Source organism: Gavia stellata, chromosome 2, assembly GCF_030936135.1.
Source record: "Gavia stellata isolate bGavSte3 chromosome 2, bGavSte3.hap2, whole genome shotgun sequence".
NCBI lineage: Eukaryota > Metazoa > Chordata > Aves > Gaviiformes > Gaviidae > Gavia > Gavia stellata.
Window position 1 is genome coordinate 54,330,517 of NC_082595.1, and position 18,437 is coordinate 54,348,953.

General features: G+C 40.1%; 1 protein-coding gene across 3 annotated transcripts in view; it reads right to left on the reverse strand.

Moving 5' to 3' along the window:
* Positions 1-12,006, reverse strand: part of TPD52L1 (TPD52 like 1) — a 36,637-nt gene extending 24,631 nt beyond the window's left edge. For all 3 annotated transcript variants that reach the window (XM_009819499.1, XM_009819498.1, XM_009819496.2), the window contains exons 1-2: positions 11,896-12,006; positions 4,100-4,248 (exon numbers count right to left, since the gene is read on the reverse strand). In XM_009819499.1, the coding sequence (XP_009817801.1) occupies positions 4,100-4,248; positions 11,896-11,943 (197 nt within the window). In that variant the 5' untranslated portion in view covers positions 11,944-12,006. The remainder of the gene's footprint in view (positions 1-4,099; positions 4,249-11,895) is intronic.
* Between the last annotated feature and the right edge of the window lie 6,431 nt (positions 12,007-18,437).

The following is an 18,437-nucleotide window of genomic DNA, read 5'->3' on the forward strand; positions in this document are numbered from 1 at the left end:
GTGAGGAACTGGTGAGGAGGATAAATTAACCCTTCTAACCTTCTCCATATATAATGCAATGCAATTCTGTAACTGCATTGAAGAATACTATTACTTGGGACCTTAACTGTCTGAAGAAAATGGGGCAATAGGAATCTTGTGAAGTTCAACAACGGGAAATGCAGAGTCCTGCAGTTTGGAATTAATAATCCCAGGTGTCAGTAGAGACCAGGGACCAACCAGCTGCAAAGCAGCCTTTTAGAAAAAGACCTGGGGTCCTGGTAGAAAACAAGCTGAACATGAGTCAGCAATGTGCTCTCACAGCAAAGGTGGCTAACAGTATCCTGGGCTGCACTCAGAAGAGTGATTACAGGTCAAGGGAAGTGATCCTTCCCCTCTACTTGGTCATGGTTAAGGCCACACCTGGAGTGCTGGGTCCTGTTCTGCGCTTCCCCAATACAAGGCAGACATGGACATGCTAGAGCAAGTCCAGCGAAGGGCCATAAAGATGTCGAAGGGACTGGAGCATCTCTCATATGAGAAAGCTGGGACTGGGCAGCCTAGAGAAGAGAAGGCTCACGGGAGGATCTCGTCAGTGTGTATAAATAACCTGATGAAAGGGAGTAGAGAAGATAGAGGCAAACTCTTCTCAGTGGTATCTAGTGAAAGTGCAAGAGGCAATGGGCACAAATTGAATACAAGAACTATTTAAACAAAAAGAAAAGGTTTTTCACAGTAAGGGTAATTGAACACTGGAACAGGTTGCCCAGAGAGACTGTAGAGTCTCCGTCCTTGGAGATATTCAAAACCTGACTGGTCATACTCCTGAGGGCCCTGCTTTAAGTGACCCTGCTCTGAAAGGGGGAGTTGGATTAGACAGTCTCCTGACATTGCAGCCAACCTCAACTATTCTGTGATTCTATATAAAACTAGGTCAATCTTCATAGAAGCTATCTTCTTACCTTAATGCACTATGCAGTTAAAATCTGAAGTACGGAAGGCTAGAGAGAGCTGTGGGAACTTTATTGAAGCACTACTAATCAAACAGCTTTAACTAAGTAAACATACTGCATTCAGGTTACATAAAACCTTTCCTTTGTAGCAAAACGTTAATTAGAAAAGCTCAGTTATGGTCTTTGTAAATAACCCTGTAAAGACATTTTTAATGACTTCTTAAGCTAAAATAAATAACTTCGAAATCCGCCCATATTACCCTGCTTCTAGCATCTAAATAAGAATGAATTATCTATGTTTAAAATATAAATAAAAAACCTGCATTGCTAGAAGCTATCTGAATATCCACCCACCTCTATTCACTGGAAACCTGGTCTTTGAAAAGGTGTGTGTGGGAAGTCATTCCAGTTGAATGCCTTACCACCATGAAAGCAAATTAAACTTGAGTTACTGATATCCTTTATAGTGGAACCCCCTGCCTTCCCTAACACATAGATTATACTAAAAAATCAGTGTACTAAAGAATAGCAGAGGAAATGAACAAGGAACTTGAAAAATGCATTATGATTCTGGTTATCGTACTTCCAGGTGTATTTCATACAAGGCTGAAAAATGCAAACAACATTACAGGTTTTCTTTAGAGAAAAACAAAGCTTATTAAAAAAAGCTGATTTGATACAAAAAAAGCTGCACATTACTGTTGCAAATGTAGTGTCTTACTAGAGGTAGTTAGAATTGCTTTTACATACCTTAAAGCATGAATTAATGACAAGGAAACAGACTGTACAGAACTGTATGCTGAGCCTGACATAATTTTCAATCTATGGAGGACATCAATCCATTGACCTCCGGCTCTAGCTTTCCTCAGTACGAAAACTATGACTTTTTTTTTCTTCCTTAATCATAACAACCCTTTAATGACAATTTCTGACATGTACATGTCAAACATAATCAGACTAACTCCTAAGCTACCCATGGCCAACATTTAAAATGTAAATGCTTAAAAATAGTCAGAATCTCAAGTTTAAATTCAGTAATTCCAGGTGGCATCCATCCTGTGAGTTAGGTCATGAGTCTTAACTAGTTGTTCAGGCACATTTTACAGAACTGTTTCTAAGAGAAGTCCACCCCTCTGCATCTAAGTCCACTTTAACCCTAAAAATGCAACCCTAAATGGAGAGCTTAAAAAAAGATTATTAACAATAAGAGGACAAAAATTTGGTGCTTAGTTGTTCTCTGGCTTTGAAAAGTTCCCCGTTAAAGAAAAGTGGTTTTAACTTCCAGAAAAGCACAGCAGCTACAAAACCCAGTAAGACTGAATGAAAGCAAAATTTGCCTCCTTAAAAGCACATCTTTTTAAAATTTAAAATCACTGATTGTGGATTTAGAAGCCTATAGTACAGTTATGTAAATATTTTGAACTTTTTTAAAACAGGCTTTTCATCCTTACTAAATCAGAGAATCTTAGCGAGTAATGCTATCCCATTGCTATTTTGGTGCAGCAACAATGAATCACCTCTATTACTTAACACATCCATTCCAAAGAATGCCAGATTACCATGATTTGTACTGGCATCAGTGTACTGGGATGAGTGTCAGCCAGAATTATATACCACTTGGGCCATGAACATAGGATTTTCAATGGCACAAACATTACTGGTGCCTGTATCTGGCCAGATACCTCACTGATCTTGACCCACAGATTTGACTTCCTGGCTTGACCTTGGACCTGGCTCATCACTACAGACTCAGCTGGAGATCTGAACTTTTCGCTTGACCCTGTTTACTGTCACTGGACCTGCTCTGCTCTCTTTGTTCAAGTACTGTGGGATTGCTCCTTCATGGGTGATGCCACTGCCCTGCCTGCCTTGCTCTTGACTCCCAGCTCAGCTCTGTTGTAGAGGGTCTCACTCTTGCTTTTCCCTAAAAGTGTCAAATTCAGATGTCAATTGAAAAAAAAAGTCAAATAACTTTTCAGACAGCACTTGATGAAGGTGGGTGGTTCTTTCTACCGATGTTGCTATTAATTCAGCCCAAAAAATTTTAGAGGAATATGCTATGTTCATATGTGTACATATAAAGATCAGTATGAAGCTGAGACCAGCTCCTCAGTAATTATCATGGCCTTCCTAGAGCTTTAGAATTCACCATCTCTCTCAGTGACACTCTATCAGAGATAGAGAGCAAAAAGTGTTTGGAGCTTACAAGCAACACTACCTATCCTGGGCTTGAACATTTTTTTGTGGCAAATTCAGGATAGGTCTTATCACTATGTCCATATGTGTATTTTTAACTCCTTCATTATGTGAGACAAAGGCTGGCACCAGTAGGTCTTGGCAGCAAGCTGCAGCCCAAATAACCTCCCTTCCCTGTTTCTTCATCCAAGAACTGGTGCATTTTTAAAGGGCACCCTCCTGGAAGACAGAAACCATTTCAACAACAGCAGTGGAGTAACAGTTCTTTGCATTTCTGCATTACCTTTCACCCTGGGGACCCAAAGCTGCTTACACGTTACACAGGCGAGTTTCACTGAACACTTGTGAACTAGCTACCCATTCTGCACAGTGGTAAACCAAGGCTGTGAGAGGCTTCAGGGACTTGCCTAAGAACATCCTGCTGGAAAATAACAAAAAACTCAACGTGTGTAGGACTTATGATAACCTCAAAGATGGTACAGTTACTCCAATAATTTTTTTTGTTTCTTTTGGACTACCAAAAGCAGAAAATCCTGCCAGTATTCTTTATAATTCAGATAATGGTACTATTTTTTTTTAATAGCTGGTAATGTTTAGTTAATTTTTATTATTATTTTACATTGTCTCTTTTGAAAGTTGAAAAATCCAATACATTGAGGTTAAAAAAGGTCCCTTCTCTCCTCAGTAAGGACTCTGTAGGAATGTGTCATGGGACAGGAAGATAATCTTCTCAGTGCTATTACAGTTTTAGTTGCTGTGATTTTGCAATACACAACAGCAAAGCATACTGCTGCCGTGGAAGGGTTTTTTCCAGGTCTCCTTGCTCTGAGAAGCTTGACATGTTTGTCCCTCCCATCTACTCCTCCTAGCAGGTATTTCAATTGCTAAATTTCACACCAGGGCTCATCAAGACAGTATCCCAACACACTACACAACATATAAGAATGAGTTTGTGCAAGGTCTGTACTCACGCAGAAGTGGTCTGCATATCATGCCAGCTTTTGCTGAAGTTCTGCTTCAGCTCATTCATCAGACTTATGCCAAGCTTTTGTTTAATTTCAACCAGGTGCTTTTCTTTGGCTGCTAGCACTTGCCGCAAAGTTGAAATTTCATCCTCTAGCTGAGACGCACAAAGAGAGAGGAGAAAGGAGAAAGGTGTTAGCCTGTTCCCACAGAACGATAAACACATATGTTAAGAGAATAAATGAATCTCACATAAACTTGCATTTTTCATAGGTGACTAGAGAGACAAAGAGATTCAAGTGCTTGTGGAGATTACAAAGACATGTCCAGAACAGAGCTGACACTACATTAAATGAATATCTCAAACTATGTCACCTATGTGTACCATCATACACATGCATGTGATAAGAGAGAAAATTCTCCAGTAAGGAAGTGGCTATTGAGCTACTTGACCAAGATCTGCCTTAGGAGTCTTAAACATCAGTTTTCCATTCACAAGTAAAATGGGAAAGGGCAGAACAAGAAAAGACAGGATTATTCAGGCAGATAGCTCTCTTTGAATCCACAGGCTTTTAGCTTCATATCTGCAGCTTTTTAGTCTTCCACTCATGAAGAAAATAAACGCAAATTCTTAGGAGCAGGTTAAAAAAAATAAAAAAAAATCGCATGGTAACACATGACTTGAGAGTATCAAAAAAAGTTACATCCTTGTCACATGAGTTTTGTCTATGTATTTTAGGACCTACATATTTCAAAACAGTAAAATAAAAATATATAGCAGATGGACTGTTAACACCATTGAACAAGTCCTACCCAAAGTGCAGAATCATTCAGAAGACAGCAGATCAGTCTTTTCAGAGCTCCTAGTCATTAACAAAACTGTGCGAAGTTGTAAAGACACCATTCAGCCCAAACAGCGGGATACAATTCTCCCTGCCGTGGACATTATTTCAAACATTTAAACCAAGACAGTGTTTCAGCAAGGCAAGGACCAGAACACTTGACTGACACGAGGGACCACTGAATCAGCCTGCCACCGGCTCAGGATCCTCCCCCCTTGGGCAGCACTCCTGGGAGCAGGGTTTGCATTCTTCATCCGGAAGCCCCCTAAACCAATTATACAAGCAGCACTCAGAGGTACTGAAGCACAAGGGCAAGTGACACCAGAGCAGCTGCCTTTCACTTCAGGTTTAGAAGTTCCTTTACCAACTGTGTTCCTTCCTCCATATGTTAATAGGATAACATATGGTAAAGTATTTGATTACCATATGTTAAGTTCCCTGGAACCACAGTCTCCCTGTGATGTAACTCCATAGGCTACAGGGAATAAGGCAAGCACCAGCAGAATGAGCTGCTGACCTCCAGGGCTGTATTTAGGATGTCAATACCAGCATTATTTTTATTTTACACACTCATGCAACCTACTTCCCTGTAAAACTGGCTGCAAGCTCATTGTTCTTGAAAAATCTCACCCTTGAATCCCCCAGCTATCAGTTTCTCTCTTATCACTACCTGCTATCTGAATTATTCAAGGAGCTCAGGAATTAAGCAGCAAGACTACGAACACAAGGCAAAATCAGGACCTCAGTGAGGGAGATACCAGTATTCACCGATGCCTGTGATGCCAACACTTTGCCAGGAGAATACACAACAATCCAAAATTGCTTTATTCCTTCCCATATCCTTTATGCTCCATTATATTCCTAACTTGCAAATGAAATGCTGTCAAGAGGCAGCATGAGTTTCTCTTCTGAGAGGATAACTGGTTAAACGCTTACAGAGAGAAGAAATCACAGATGTCAGCTCAGGTGGCAGTTCAGAGCTCCCTTTAGTTGTTTCCCACCCACAGCAAACCTCTTAGTGCACAAGTCTGCCTGACTAACACTGCTAAAGAACTTAACTTAAACCAATACCACTATGCTTACGTGTACTTAAACATTAATGCTTTCCATATGGGCTAGCACTAGGCTGATCATTAGGTACCTGGATATGCAAACATTCGAGGGCTTCTGTTAAAATTACTTTCCATCTGTTCTGTTGAATAGACATCGAAAGCTGTAAAGCCCTAAGCAAGCTTTAACCATGTACTCAATGGCTTAAGTATGAACAACAATTTTGACTGTATTAAAGATAATAAATTATTTTTCTTTAGAGATCAGAGTGTGGTTTTGATTTGACAAAATCCTCCTCAAGTTCCATCATTTTAAAATAATGGAAGATACAAAGCCTCCCTCAAGTGCTCAGATATCAGTGATTGAAGACTGCGAAGTAGGCAGAAAGGATTAGGGACTTAGAGTGGGATCTTGAGAAGCATTTAAGCAGGTTACATGCATAACTCCCATGGAAGTCAGTCATCACCTGCTTAGGCATTTTTGAAAAGTCCACTGTTATAAATGCAGACTCCATTATGAAACTACGGTTTAAGTCAACAGAAATACAAGCTTCTAATCCTCACATTTCCTTTCTTTCTAAGTGCAACAGAGTCAGAAGACTAGAGATGCATCATATAGGGATTAAGTTCCCTTCTCCCTTTTTGTGGGCTTAGGAATTGGAATTAATAGCTGTTTTTTCTTTCCTCTATTATTATTGTGTGGGACATGCGCAAAAGCAAGGAGAGGAGCTGATCACCTAAGACATCACGATTCCCATGATTAGCTGACATGAGTAACATGTAAATCACACAAAGGTGACCCCCCAGGAAAGAATCCACAACTATAGATAGATAACTCTGAAATCTGGGACTGACTAATAATGCGGAAGAAGGACAGTGAAGTCCAGTGAAATCCAGCACACAAACACAAAAAAGTATTTTCCCTTGTTTTGCCTTTTTTGATTATTTTAGGGCAAATTGTATGTTTTAGATGGTTGAAGATCCTTTTAAGATGCTGGCATGCCTGAAAAAAAACACCCCAGTAATTCTCTAACATAAAATCCTTTCCCATTTTTTCCAGTAGACACTCACAAAACAGCTCATAAAAACCAAACCAGAAAGTACTTATTCAGTAAAACGGAGCATTTTGGATAAACTACTATTAATAAAAAATTATGTCAGTTGGTATTATCTATATTCTGAGATACACATGTAAATACTATGTAAAATGTGGAGGTGGAAAGATTCAGCTATTGGTTGGAATAATAGTGATGAATGGGTTGAATGGTAAGCTGAATAGTAAATTGAGTATTTATTATGCTTGTTTTAAGGATCAAGGCAGCAAGTGATTAAAATATTAAGGGGCCGCAACAGAAAACAGAAGGCAGCATAGTTAAATGTGTACTTCTAAATTACATTAAGCAACCTTTTTCCCTACCACTACACCACCCAAACGTTTAGTGCCCTGGCCTGGCTGTTTGCACAGCCTTCCTCACCAGAGGCAGCTGAACCAGGTAAAAGCCATCATGGAAAAAACAAGGGCTATTTTTAAGCCAGATCAATTCCCAGATTCAGTGCAGAGAGGTGCACAAGCACCTGTGTGGGCACAGCACAGGGAGCAGGAACAAGTGGCTGGAGATGAAGAGAGGAAGGCAGTGATCAATTAAAGCAGTACAGCCATCGAGGTCGTGGTCTGTGATGTGCACCACAGGCATACATCGCTCCTGAAAGGCAGGCAGACATGGCTGTTCAGGAGTGAGAACTATCTGAGGGAGAGGCTTTGTCAGGTATTTAAAGAAAGGTTTAAAGAAATAAAAAGCAAGCTACACAACCAACACCAGCAGCGTGATAATGTGCTGACAAAACCTTTAGAAGGAGCAGGCAACTACAGCAAAGCCAGCAAAGAAACCAAGGCCACAGTCCCCTGACAGGGAGGTCGTGGAGCCAGTGCTGTCCCAAGGAACAGCCAGCGGCCCCCGTGGAGACCCGTCTTTAGTTGCACCACCACAATTCACCGTTGCACAGCTGCATTACACTAGTTCACAGCACAGCACCTCCTAGTCATGCTGCCAAAACCAGCCAGGAGGCATGCAGGTGAAAACAGCAGCGGTAGAAAGTTTGAAAGGGCAGTGCTACAAAACCTCTCACATCGTGGAACCATGGCTTGGAAATACCATGGATCCTCAGGGCAGGCTCACACAATTCACCACCACAGGCACCACTGTGGCAGCCAGACTGCAGCATGCATCTGCCCGCCTGTGCTAGAACTGAACATCAACTCTCTGCATAGCTATATCCTGTAGGGAAAGTTGGAAAACATGTAAAAGAAAAAATGTAATAAGGAACGACCAGCTATATCACTGGTAGGAAGAGCAACTATGAGGGGTACTTGATAACAGAAAGAAGTTCAGTTTGTGAGGAAGAAAATAATCTTTTCCTTCATTTCATCGGCTTTCATAAAAACCAACCACAAGACTGCATCTTCTTTACACCATTCTTTCACATAATCCTTTTTATGTCAGAAGACACAAAGAAAGTTACAGAAAACATACAGAAAAACTGTCTCTCAATGAAGCCAGTCCATAGGACCCTTAAATTTTGCTTAGCTATTGTATTTAGTAAACTAGTGATTGTTATTGATTTGTTACCCCTTTTCAAAATTGCTGAGTATCATAACATGTATACTAAAATGGATAAAATATTTGTAAGGAAACATGAGCACCTTACTATGGTAGCCTTTTAAAGAAAATAGTTGTAACTGTGAACAGAATAACATAGCACAAAAAATAACAGGCACTTCACCTCTGCACCACATCATATAGCTCAAATTTTACCCCTCCAGGCTGAGTACCTGTTGATTTAAAAGTTTTTCCTTGCGTGAACAGCACCCAGAAACATCAGGGACACTGATAAATAAAATTAGCCATAAGTTTGCAGAAAAAGGTACTCACATCTTTCCTCAACCTGGGAATAAACGTGCAGCAACACACATAGCTGAACTTAGAACCTATGCATCAGAAATCTTCTGATCAGACCACATAGCTGCTTTTGTGAAGGTATGGGAGGGGGAAGACAGCAAGGAGTAAATGACTACTTTGATGAGCATAATGGCAGGACAACTGACAGCAGTGAGCGAGATAGCTCAAAACCTCAAGCCCATCATGACTCAGGAGTCATTGTACCATGTTCCTCACACCGAGGGGGATGACTTAAAAAAAAATAAAAATAATCTGTTCTGCTAACAAGCTTCTGGCCTTACGTAAAGTTTTTGGACTACAATTTTCTGCTATTATTCCAACGTGTCAGACTGACCTCTGTTAATTCAAATGACTGTTAGAAGTTCCTGCAAAAGTTACTCATTTTACTTGCATTGTAGAAATTCCAAGGTGCAATTAGAGTCAGAGCCCTGCTGTGTTAGCCAGACTACAAATAGAAGAACAGAGTTAGTCCATGCTCTGAAAAGCTTCCAGTACAAAGAGACTACTAGCAGGGGAAAAGGAAAAGAGAATATAACAAACCTGTCAGAAAAACAGTAGTGCTAGTTCCCCTCCTAATGTCAGGGAGGGAAAGAGGAAGAGGAAGAAGACAGAGAATATATACAGCAGATACACACCACAGAGATGGAACATGTTTTTTTCTGTTTAAATACATGCACAACAGGTGCTCACAACAGTTCCCCATTATACCATTAAATGACTGCAGCATTAAGGAAGATTTGAACCTTTCAGAACAATAAGAAGAAAGGTGCTTGTTCCTACAGGCTCAAACTGGTATTACCTAACACGTAAGGACATGGAAGAAAACACAACTACCACCAGTGGAGCAGAGGGGTCTTGAAAATAAAGACTAAGAGCTTTTCAATAGGAAACAATAGCCAATTCCCACAGAGGTTTCTTTCTGAAGGAGTCAAGGTCTTACATGTTTTTTACAGTCTTTTCTAAGAATCATAAGCCTCATTTAAGTTTAGACTTTGTTCACTTTGAATTCAAGTTTTCCAAACCTTTCTTAGCATAATTACCTGTTTTATTTTGTTTTTAAGCATAAGCTGTATGCCAGTAAACTGCTGCGAGCAATTCAGAAAATAATTTCTAGGTCAGCCAAGATCATAATATTTGAAAGGCAATCTCTTACTTGTGTGTTGGTACATGAATTAAAGCATTTCTACCATGAGCCACTGAGAATTCCCTGCTCCCACAGGAATCAGCAAGCAGGAAGGATGCCCAGAAACTCTTGAGGTTAATTCTCTTGAGAGAGGCATGTCATTCTCAGATGGTTGCAGGAAGTTATTTTTTTCTTCCTTGTTTCCATCTGCCTCTTAAGTCCCTTTCACCAGAAAAGAGAAGATAATCACAGACTGGCTTAAGTTACAAGGGACCTCTGGACGTCATCATGCCCAAGCCCCCCAAGTAGGGCCACCTGGAGCCAGTTTCTTGGGACTGTGCCCAGATAGCTTTTGCGCATCTCCAAGGATGGAGACTCCACAACCTCTCTGGACAACCTGCACCAGCGCTTAGTCACACTCGCAGTAAAAATGTATTTCCTGATGTTCAGAGGGAACCTTTTGTGTTTTAGTGTGTGCCCATTGCCTCTGGTCCTGACAAAAAGCCAATAATGAACATCCCAACTCTTATCTCGTTGATATGTGATGAACTGAACATGTAAAGTTTCAGCGTCCTTCTTCTGATGTGAAAGGATCAGCAAAGGAAAATTAAATAGCAACTCAGAAACACAAGGCTTGATAAAACATTAAAGCGAAAAACCAGTCTTTTGGTTTTTGTTTCACTAGAAAATCCTAAATCAGTGCTGAAGGTAAATGAGTTGAGAGTGACTTCTTAGAGTATTTAATATTACAACTTAATATTAATTTAAATATTTCTGTTGTATGAAAGACAGGGATCAATCTCTGCAAAAGAACTGTCCTCTGGATGCGCCCATTCTGTGTGTAATAGCAGCAAATGCTTCACCGAGCGCTACAGAACAATTATGAAGGAGTGATTTTTCCCTAGCCAGTTTACACTTTGAGGGTATATGCTCACAGTCCCAAATTTTGGGCTTCCTACTATTCAAATGTTATTTTAGTCTTGCTATGTGAAGTTTCCAACCTACTGTCTTAAAAATTCATTATTTCAATTAAGACAAGAACAACTGTCCCCCTTCATACAGCTGTGATTTCTGTTATTTGTCTCTTATTTAAAATAAGTAAAACCTCTCTTTTTCCCATTCTCTCATTTGCCATTTTGGAATTTCACTTCTGTTTCTGTGGTATTCAGCGGCAATAATTAAAACTGAATCCACCCTCCCATTGTAGACCAAATCTAGACAATCTCTTTAATCGTTGTAATAAAAAGACCACATGGTTCACACCTTTTTCCTGCCATCTACTTGTTATTAGTATTATTTTTAAACCTCTTCATGGTGTCATGACATCCCCTGAAGTTCTTTAATTAAGCAAAGAACAAATGCAAACCAAAAATATAAACCTCTCCAAACACATCAGTGCCAAAGGAAACAAAAATACGGTGAAATTACTGTGCTTCTCATCATCAGTCTCTTCTGTAACCATCATGATCAGCTTTTCCTCTGAGCACCACACAAAGAATCTTTTCCATCAGGTGTTACAACTACTGTAACAACAATACGATAGATCTAATAAGAACACCTTTAATTCTTTATAAAGGAAGGTTTATTTATAAAGATACATGTCTTGACTAAAATGATAAGGTATATTTAACTTTCTCCACAATCATCAAGTAGAAAATATTTAATCTTCAAAAAATATCTAAGGAAATTAATTGCTTCACACTATTGTAGCCTAAAATAATTTTACTAGAAAGAAAGAGCATACCTTTATGATGTGTACTTCATTCTGCAATTAATATCTTTCAGTTTAAGGAAGTAGAAACAGTAACACTCACAGAAATTCAAAATCATTACCTTGGCTAGCTCAATCTTTAACTCTTCTTTTTCTTCTTCAGAAATCATATTGGTGAAATCAACATCAGTGACCACATCTTCATCTGCTTCATGCAAAGACTGGGTTTCCAAAAGGCCTTAAAGTAAAGAGTTAAAAAGGTCAAGACAACCATTATCAATTATTTCAGCTATGATACTGACCTCCCCTAAAATCTAAGAATGATACAATAGTCACCCACTAGGAAAAAAACAAAGAAAAACAAAACAACCTTTTCCTGCTAAAGGTAGTTTGGATTCTGCTCTTCTTTGCTTCTGAGAAGCTATTGGAAGTATCAGATGGTAATGTCTGCACAGAAGCAATTTAATATGTGAAAGCACCACTCATTCCCAGAAAGCAATCACCTTGGACCCCACTAGTCCCTGATGAAGCATTTCCTTGATTCTAACAATACAGAAGAAAAAAAGGAAAAAAGAAAGCTTTTTCTTTTGAAGAAGAAAGCTAGTTAATGTGGATCACTGATGTGAATACTGAATAGTACACTGAGCAATATAGGAAGTATAAGTACCTCCGATTGTAGTAATTTGAGAACCTTACAGATGTACACAGTTTGCAGAAGCAAATGCCATACATACTATCTGAATTTTCTAAATGTTAGACAGAAGCATACCTTGATCGCTCAGTTTAAACCTGTGAAGGACGAACAATTATACTGGACCTCCAGCTACTTTCCTTCTTCTGAGTGTCCAAGATCAGGATCAGTACGTATGATCCTGTCTGGGGCTACCCTCACAGACCATTTCTATAATTTGCCTGTCTTAGCCTTCAGCTTAGGAAAGGGAGGAATAAAAAACTGAACACATTAGGAAGAAAACGGGCTTCCTGAGGCAGACGAGATGTCAAGTCTTTCCATCTATTGAGAATGTAAATGTAGAATTCTGTCCCTGTGATTAATATCCTAGAGAATTTAGCAATGCACAATTTCAAGCAATTGCACAGCAAAGCATGCAGGCAAGGTTCCCAAGACTTTGTTGTTCTTTTTCTTTTTTTTTTTTTAATGTGTCTGTCGCTATTTCCCCTTTAATAATCCCTGAATCCTGTATTAGATTTCAAACAGAGTTAGAGGTCTCTTAAAACAAGTTTAATGAAAACAGTCAGTTGGTAGAGAAGATTTAAAGTGATTTCACAGAAAGAATGCTAAATGAGCTCATCCTTATATGAGGTATCAGAGAAACCAAATGGGGAAGAAGGATCATTCATAAAATCTGTTTCACAACAGAAAAAAAATGTCCAAATTTGTACTTCTGAGCACCACGGCATTCATTCCACCAAAGCACACCTTCTGTGAGGCTCCTACAGCACCTTACCCAGGAGGAGTTCAGCACAGCCTCAGGAGGAATTATAGTATTAACTTGATTCAAGGAAGTCAGCCAACCACAAGACACAAAACCATAGGAAATTAGGCTATCGACATTTTCCTACGCGTAAGACGACTTGTTAGTTTTGCAGTCTCCAAGGAGAACAGGAACCTGCAGCAAAATTCACACCAATATATGTAAGAATTGGTAATGATTTTGGTAGTAAACCAGCTCCTATTGCTAGTATTGCTGACCCCAAAATATTCTCCCACCTTCTACTCTGTGCAGGAAGCATAGCCTCCCCTCAACCTTCCTTGTAGGGTCCTTTCAACTAGGCAGCTCGGGAAATATACCTTTCAGACACTGGTTATAGATGCACCAGACACAGATGCATAATAGAATACAAGAGCCCAGTGGGATTGCTGATATGTCTTGAATTAACCACATGAGTAAAATCCTTCAAGAATCAAGGAACAAGGTAGGATCCTATTTAGTGTATTTAATCTAGCTACACATTTTGTTAAACACACTTAATCTAACGATTCATGAAAACACACACAAGGATGAGTTGATTCAGCTAAATGGTTAGAGCTGAGTCCTAGAATCTAAGTATTTTTCTACACTATATAGAAGAGTGACAGATTTAGGCATCTAAAAGCCAAAATTTTAAGATAACACTGCATTTTTATACTTCACCATGTACATTCAATTCCAAGAATTATGTACTTCACCCAGGAAAAAAGAAACCTGCACTTTCGCAATGCAGATATTCATCTGGGTGCATGTACAGACATTCAGTTTATATATACAGTTGCTGCAGCTGAGCACTTAACATAGCTCTTCTTGTTAGTTTCACACTTCTTCCTTTGGGGGTAGAAGGAACTTAACTGGTTCCAATTCACCTGGAATTAAATGTATCTACCTACTGTATATCTATATAGATAACTATATATCTATACATAGTCATAATGTATCTATAGTTACATAAATAATCTGTAACTTCTCACAGAAACTAAAATACAGATCACATGTCCAAGGCAAATCTTTCCTGCAGCATTGGAATATGACAGCTTTTACAGCGCACCTCGATTTCCATTTGCTGATCTCTACACAAAACCCATCTTTTCCTTTAAATTTAGGCTATCTTAAATAATAGTATTCAAATGATCATTAGCTGCTTATTAAAATAAGCTTGTTGGGAAGTTGCGAATCTGGTCAGGTAACATTTCAAGCCTCTGTTTTCCCAATAGTTTACTGAAAGTATGGGGAAGCTATAAAATTAAGCCATTCTTTCTCCCAACTTACAGGATTAGGGAAAATACTTATTACTTACTAAGCCTCAGTTAAGGCTCCTTCTGACAAAATATAGGGAGCATAAAATTTCAAAGTGAAACATTTCCCAATGGTTAAATTAGTTTTCCATATGAAGTGACAAACATATGCCTGGTCAGAATCATTACTGCCAAATTACCAACTGGTTTTATGTGCAGGAAGCTAAAGAAGGTTTACCTGCATGCTTACAAAAATAAAGACACTAAAAGAACTTACTCTGCTAGGGTTCCTACCCCTGATTATTAAATTTAACTGACTTCACTGCACTGAGACTCATTGTAATTCTAGAACTGCAAGATATTTGATACTCCCCAGACCAATACATAATGATGCTTTAATCCTGCTAAATGAAAGTCAAGTTCTACATAGTCAATGACATTGCTAAAGCAGCAACAATAAACAGAGGGGTTACAATTAGGACAGTATTATATTTGAAATGGAGCACTATATAGGTCAGCATCCACCAGCTCAAACTCAGACTACAGTTGCATCAGTACAAGCTTGTTCTCTGCCAAGTTACACAGCTTATCAGCTCAGGCACGCTGATAACATAACATACTGCTCTGGAGCCTTGAGCTTAGACCTCTGCTTTGGATCACATATATACCAGTTGCTCAGAGCTTGTGGGTATCTGTGTTGTGCTACACTGCAAAGACAGCAGAACATTTCTTGCAGTTACTGCCTTCTCTTTCTAGATACTGTCATCTCACACACTTACAACTAGAGTCTCCAGACCGAGGCAAGTACTGTAAGTCCCTGACAATGATGTAGCCATCCTTGAAGGGCAGGTTTCCAAGGAGCAGCCTAGCACCCTCCAGTGCATTTTAAGGAATGCCATATAAACCTACTATAAGTACTGCTTTCATACGGTCTCAAAATCCTGGGCAGCCATTTTCCTCTCCTGCCCAGCTACGTAACCTGACAACACACAGCTAGTTGGTCTGGTAGAGACAGTATTTTTGCCTAAAGATGCACAGGTATTAGTTATGAGCCATGGAAGGTTTGGTCATTTTGGGAAGGGAAAGTAGCTGAGATGTCTTCAAGATTAACATAAAATCTGGATGGATATTTGGTAGCAGAAGAAAGAAAAAAAAAAAGGGGGAAAAAAAAGAAAAAAAGGAGAAAAAAAAAAGGTTGGTCTGAGGTTCCCAATGCTCCTCCTCTTCCTGACTAGTATGTATGTGCTTCTTCATGGAAGAGTCACATTCAAGCTGCATTCCCTGCTCCGCTTTCCCAGTCTTCCCAGAAATACTGAAGATCATGCCTTGTTTCTAGCTCTGGTCAAAACTGGAAAAACTGCTATTGTGATGGTTATTAAAATTGTTCAGATGCACAGCTGCTATACCAATATCCAGGTGTGGAATCAGGAATTAACTTTACACTCATTTAGAATAGCAATTTAGTTGCTGGGTGGGTGAATAACTTCTGCTTCACTTTGTAGCATAGGTGTTGCAAGCTTCCCAGAATGAATTAGGAGCTTCATCCAATAGATTACCAGCCATCACAAGAAGCCATTGCACTGGTGATGTCCTGTATCTCTTATGTCCTTTACTAACAGCACAATATTTTAGGCATTGACCTTATTGTATTTGTCTAACGTAGAGGTTTTCCAAGTTTCATTCAAGCAGGCCACTAACAGATAGCACATGAGGACAGAGCCCACACACCACTACTTACTAGCATCTGTTTTCTTCTCCTCTTCCATCTTGCCCAGATGAAGTCAATCCTGGTTCTCCTGAATTTAATTTCAGTTGGTATGCCTGGTGCTCAGCAATTCTCTTCCACAGAAAAATCACACAAGAGGCACCAATGGAGCAGAAGCCATCTTAGAAACTATGCCATGAACTTCCCACCCCTCATACTCCATGGTCAGCTGAGGAGTCCTCATTGCCTAGTCCCTTCCCTCCACTTCTTCCAGTTGCAATCAAGCCCAATCAACACTTAGCTCTGGGATGTGCCATCACAGGACTCTGCCCAAAGATGAATGCAAGACCCAGCCCACCTCCCTCATTATCTCTTCCAGACAGCCCCTCTTCTTGTGGCTTAAGGTCACTGGGGACAAGATCTGAAGGTCCCTATGGTCTCATACAAGCTTATATTCCTACAACAAACTACACTAATAATATACTCATGTGTAACTGATTTATCCTCCACAAACAGGTAGACTAGTGATTGTCAGGGCACACGTTACTTCAACAGAAAAAAAAAGCTCCCACAAAGTATGGGAAAGCATATAGTAGGTATAAATCAGTGCAAAGAGCTGTTTGGCTTTTACTTTAAAGAAAGTTTTAGTACTTACTCTCACATAGAGTGCTCCCTCAGCAAGTTTACAGATGACACCAAGTTGGGCGGGAGTGTTGATCTGCTCAAGGGTCGGAAGACACTGCAGAGGGATCTGGACAGGCTGGATCCATGGGCCCAGGCCAAGTGTATGAGGTTCAACAAGGCCAAGTGCCGGGTCCTGCACTTGGGTCACAACAACCCCAGGCAACACTACAGGCTTGGGGACGAGTGGCTGGAAAGCTCCACAGCAGAAAAGGACCTGGGGGTGTTGATCAACAGCCGGCTGAAGATGAGCCAGCAGTGTGCCCAGGTGGCCAAGAAGGCCAACGGCATCCTGGCCTGTATCAGAAATAGTGTGGCCAGCAGGAGTAGGGAGGTGATCGTACCCCTGTACTCGGCACTGGTGAGGCCACACCTCGAATACTGTGTTCAGTTTTGAGCCCCTCACTACAAGAAGGACATTGAGGTGCTGGAGCGTGTCCAGAGAAGGGCGACGAAGCTGGTGAGGGGTCTGGAGCACAAGTCTTATGAGGAGCGGCTGAGGGAACTGGGGTTGTTCAGTCTGGAGAAGAGGAGGCTGAGGGGAGACCTTATCACTCTCTACAACTACCTGAAAGGAGGTTGCAGAGTGGTGGGTGTTGGTCTCTTCTCCTAAGCGACTAGTGACAGGACAAGAGCAAATGGCCTCAAGTTGCGCCAGGGGAGGTTCAGGCTGGATATTAGGAAAAATTTCTTTACTGAGAGAGTGGTGAAGCACTGGAACAGGCTGCCCAGGGAAGTGGTGGAGTCAACACCACTGGAGGCGTTCAAGGAACGTGGCATTGCGGGACATGGTTTAGTGGGCATGGTGGTGTTGGGTTGATGGTTGGACTTGATGATCTTACAGGTCTTTTTGAAACTTAATGACTCTGTGATTCTGTGATATAATTAGATAAAATACACAGGAAATATGAAAAGGATGGGATTATCAGTAATTAGGAACTGCAAGTCATACAGAAGGATCCAACTCAAAACAACTGAGTGAACAACCCTTTGTATTAGGATATTTATACAGAAAAAGTAGGGGGTGGAGAGCTGGGGGAACACATTTAACGTGATCTTCTGAAAGATTCATACGACAAGATAATACAACAACCATACAAGGAGTTACAGCATGCTGAAACACTTCATGGGCATTTTTGAGTTTTCTCCCAAAGTTCATGGTAGGTGTGGCTAAGACTAGTAACTAGCTTTACAGTCTGCTTTTAAATCAGATTTAATGCAAGAAACTGTTTCAGCGTTGATCTGACCTGTGCATATGTTTGCTCTGTTTCAGCGTTGATCTGACCTGTGCATATGTTTGCTACTAGAATGGTAGGGATGACAAATAAGCCACTTAGAAACTACAGGATCTGTAACTACTCCACATAATTTAAATTAACCAAAGAATACAATGATAAAATCTAAGACAGATTTCTAGACTCATTCAAGTATCTGAAGATTAACTGGATGAAGGTGTTTTAGTTAGTGCTTTTTGTGTATTTTCTCCATATTAATCTCACGTTCTAGAGTATTACATACCAGGCTAATTTTTGTATGTTGACCTTGTTAAA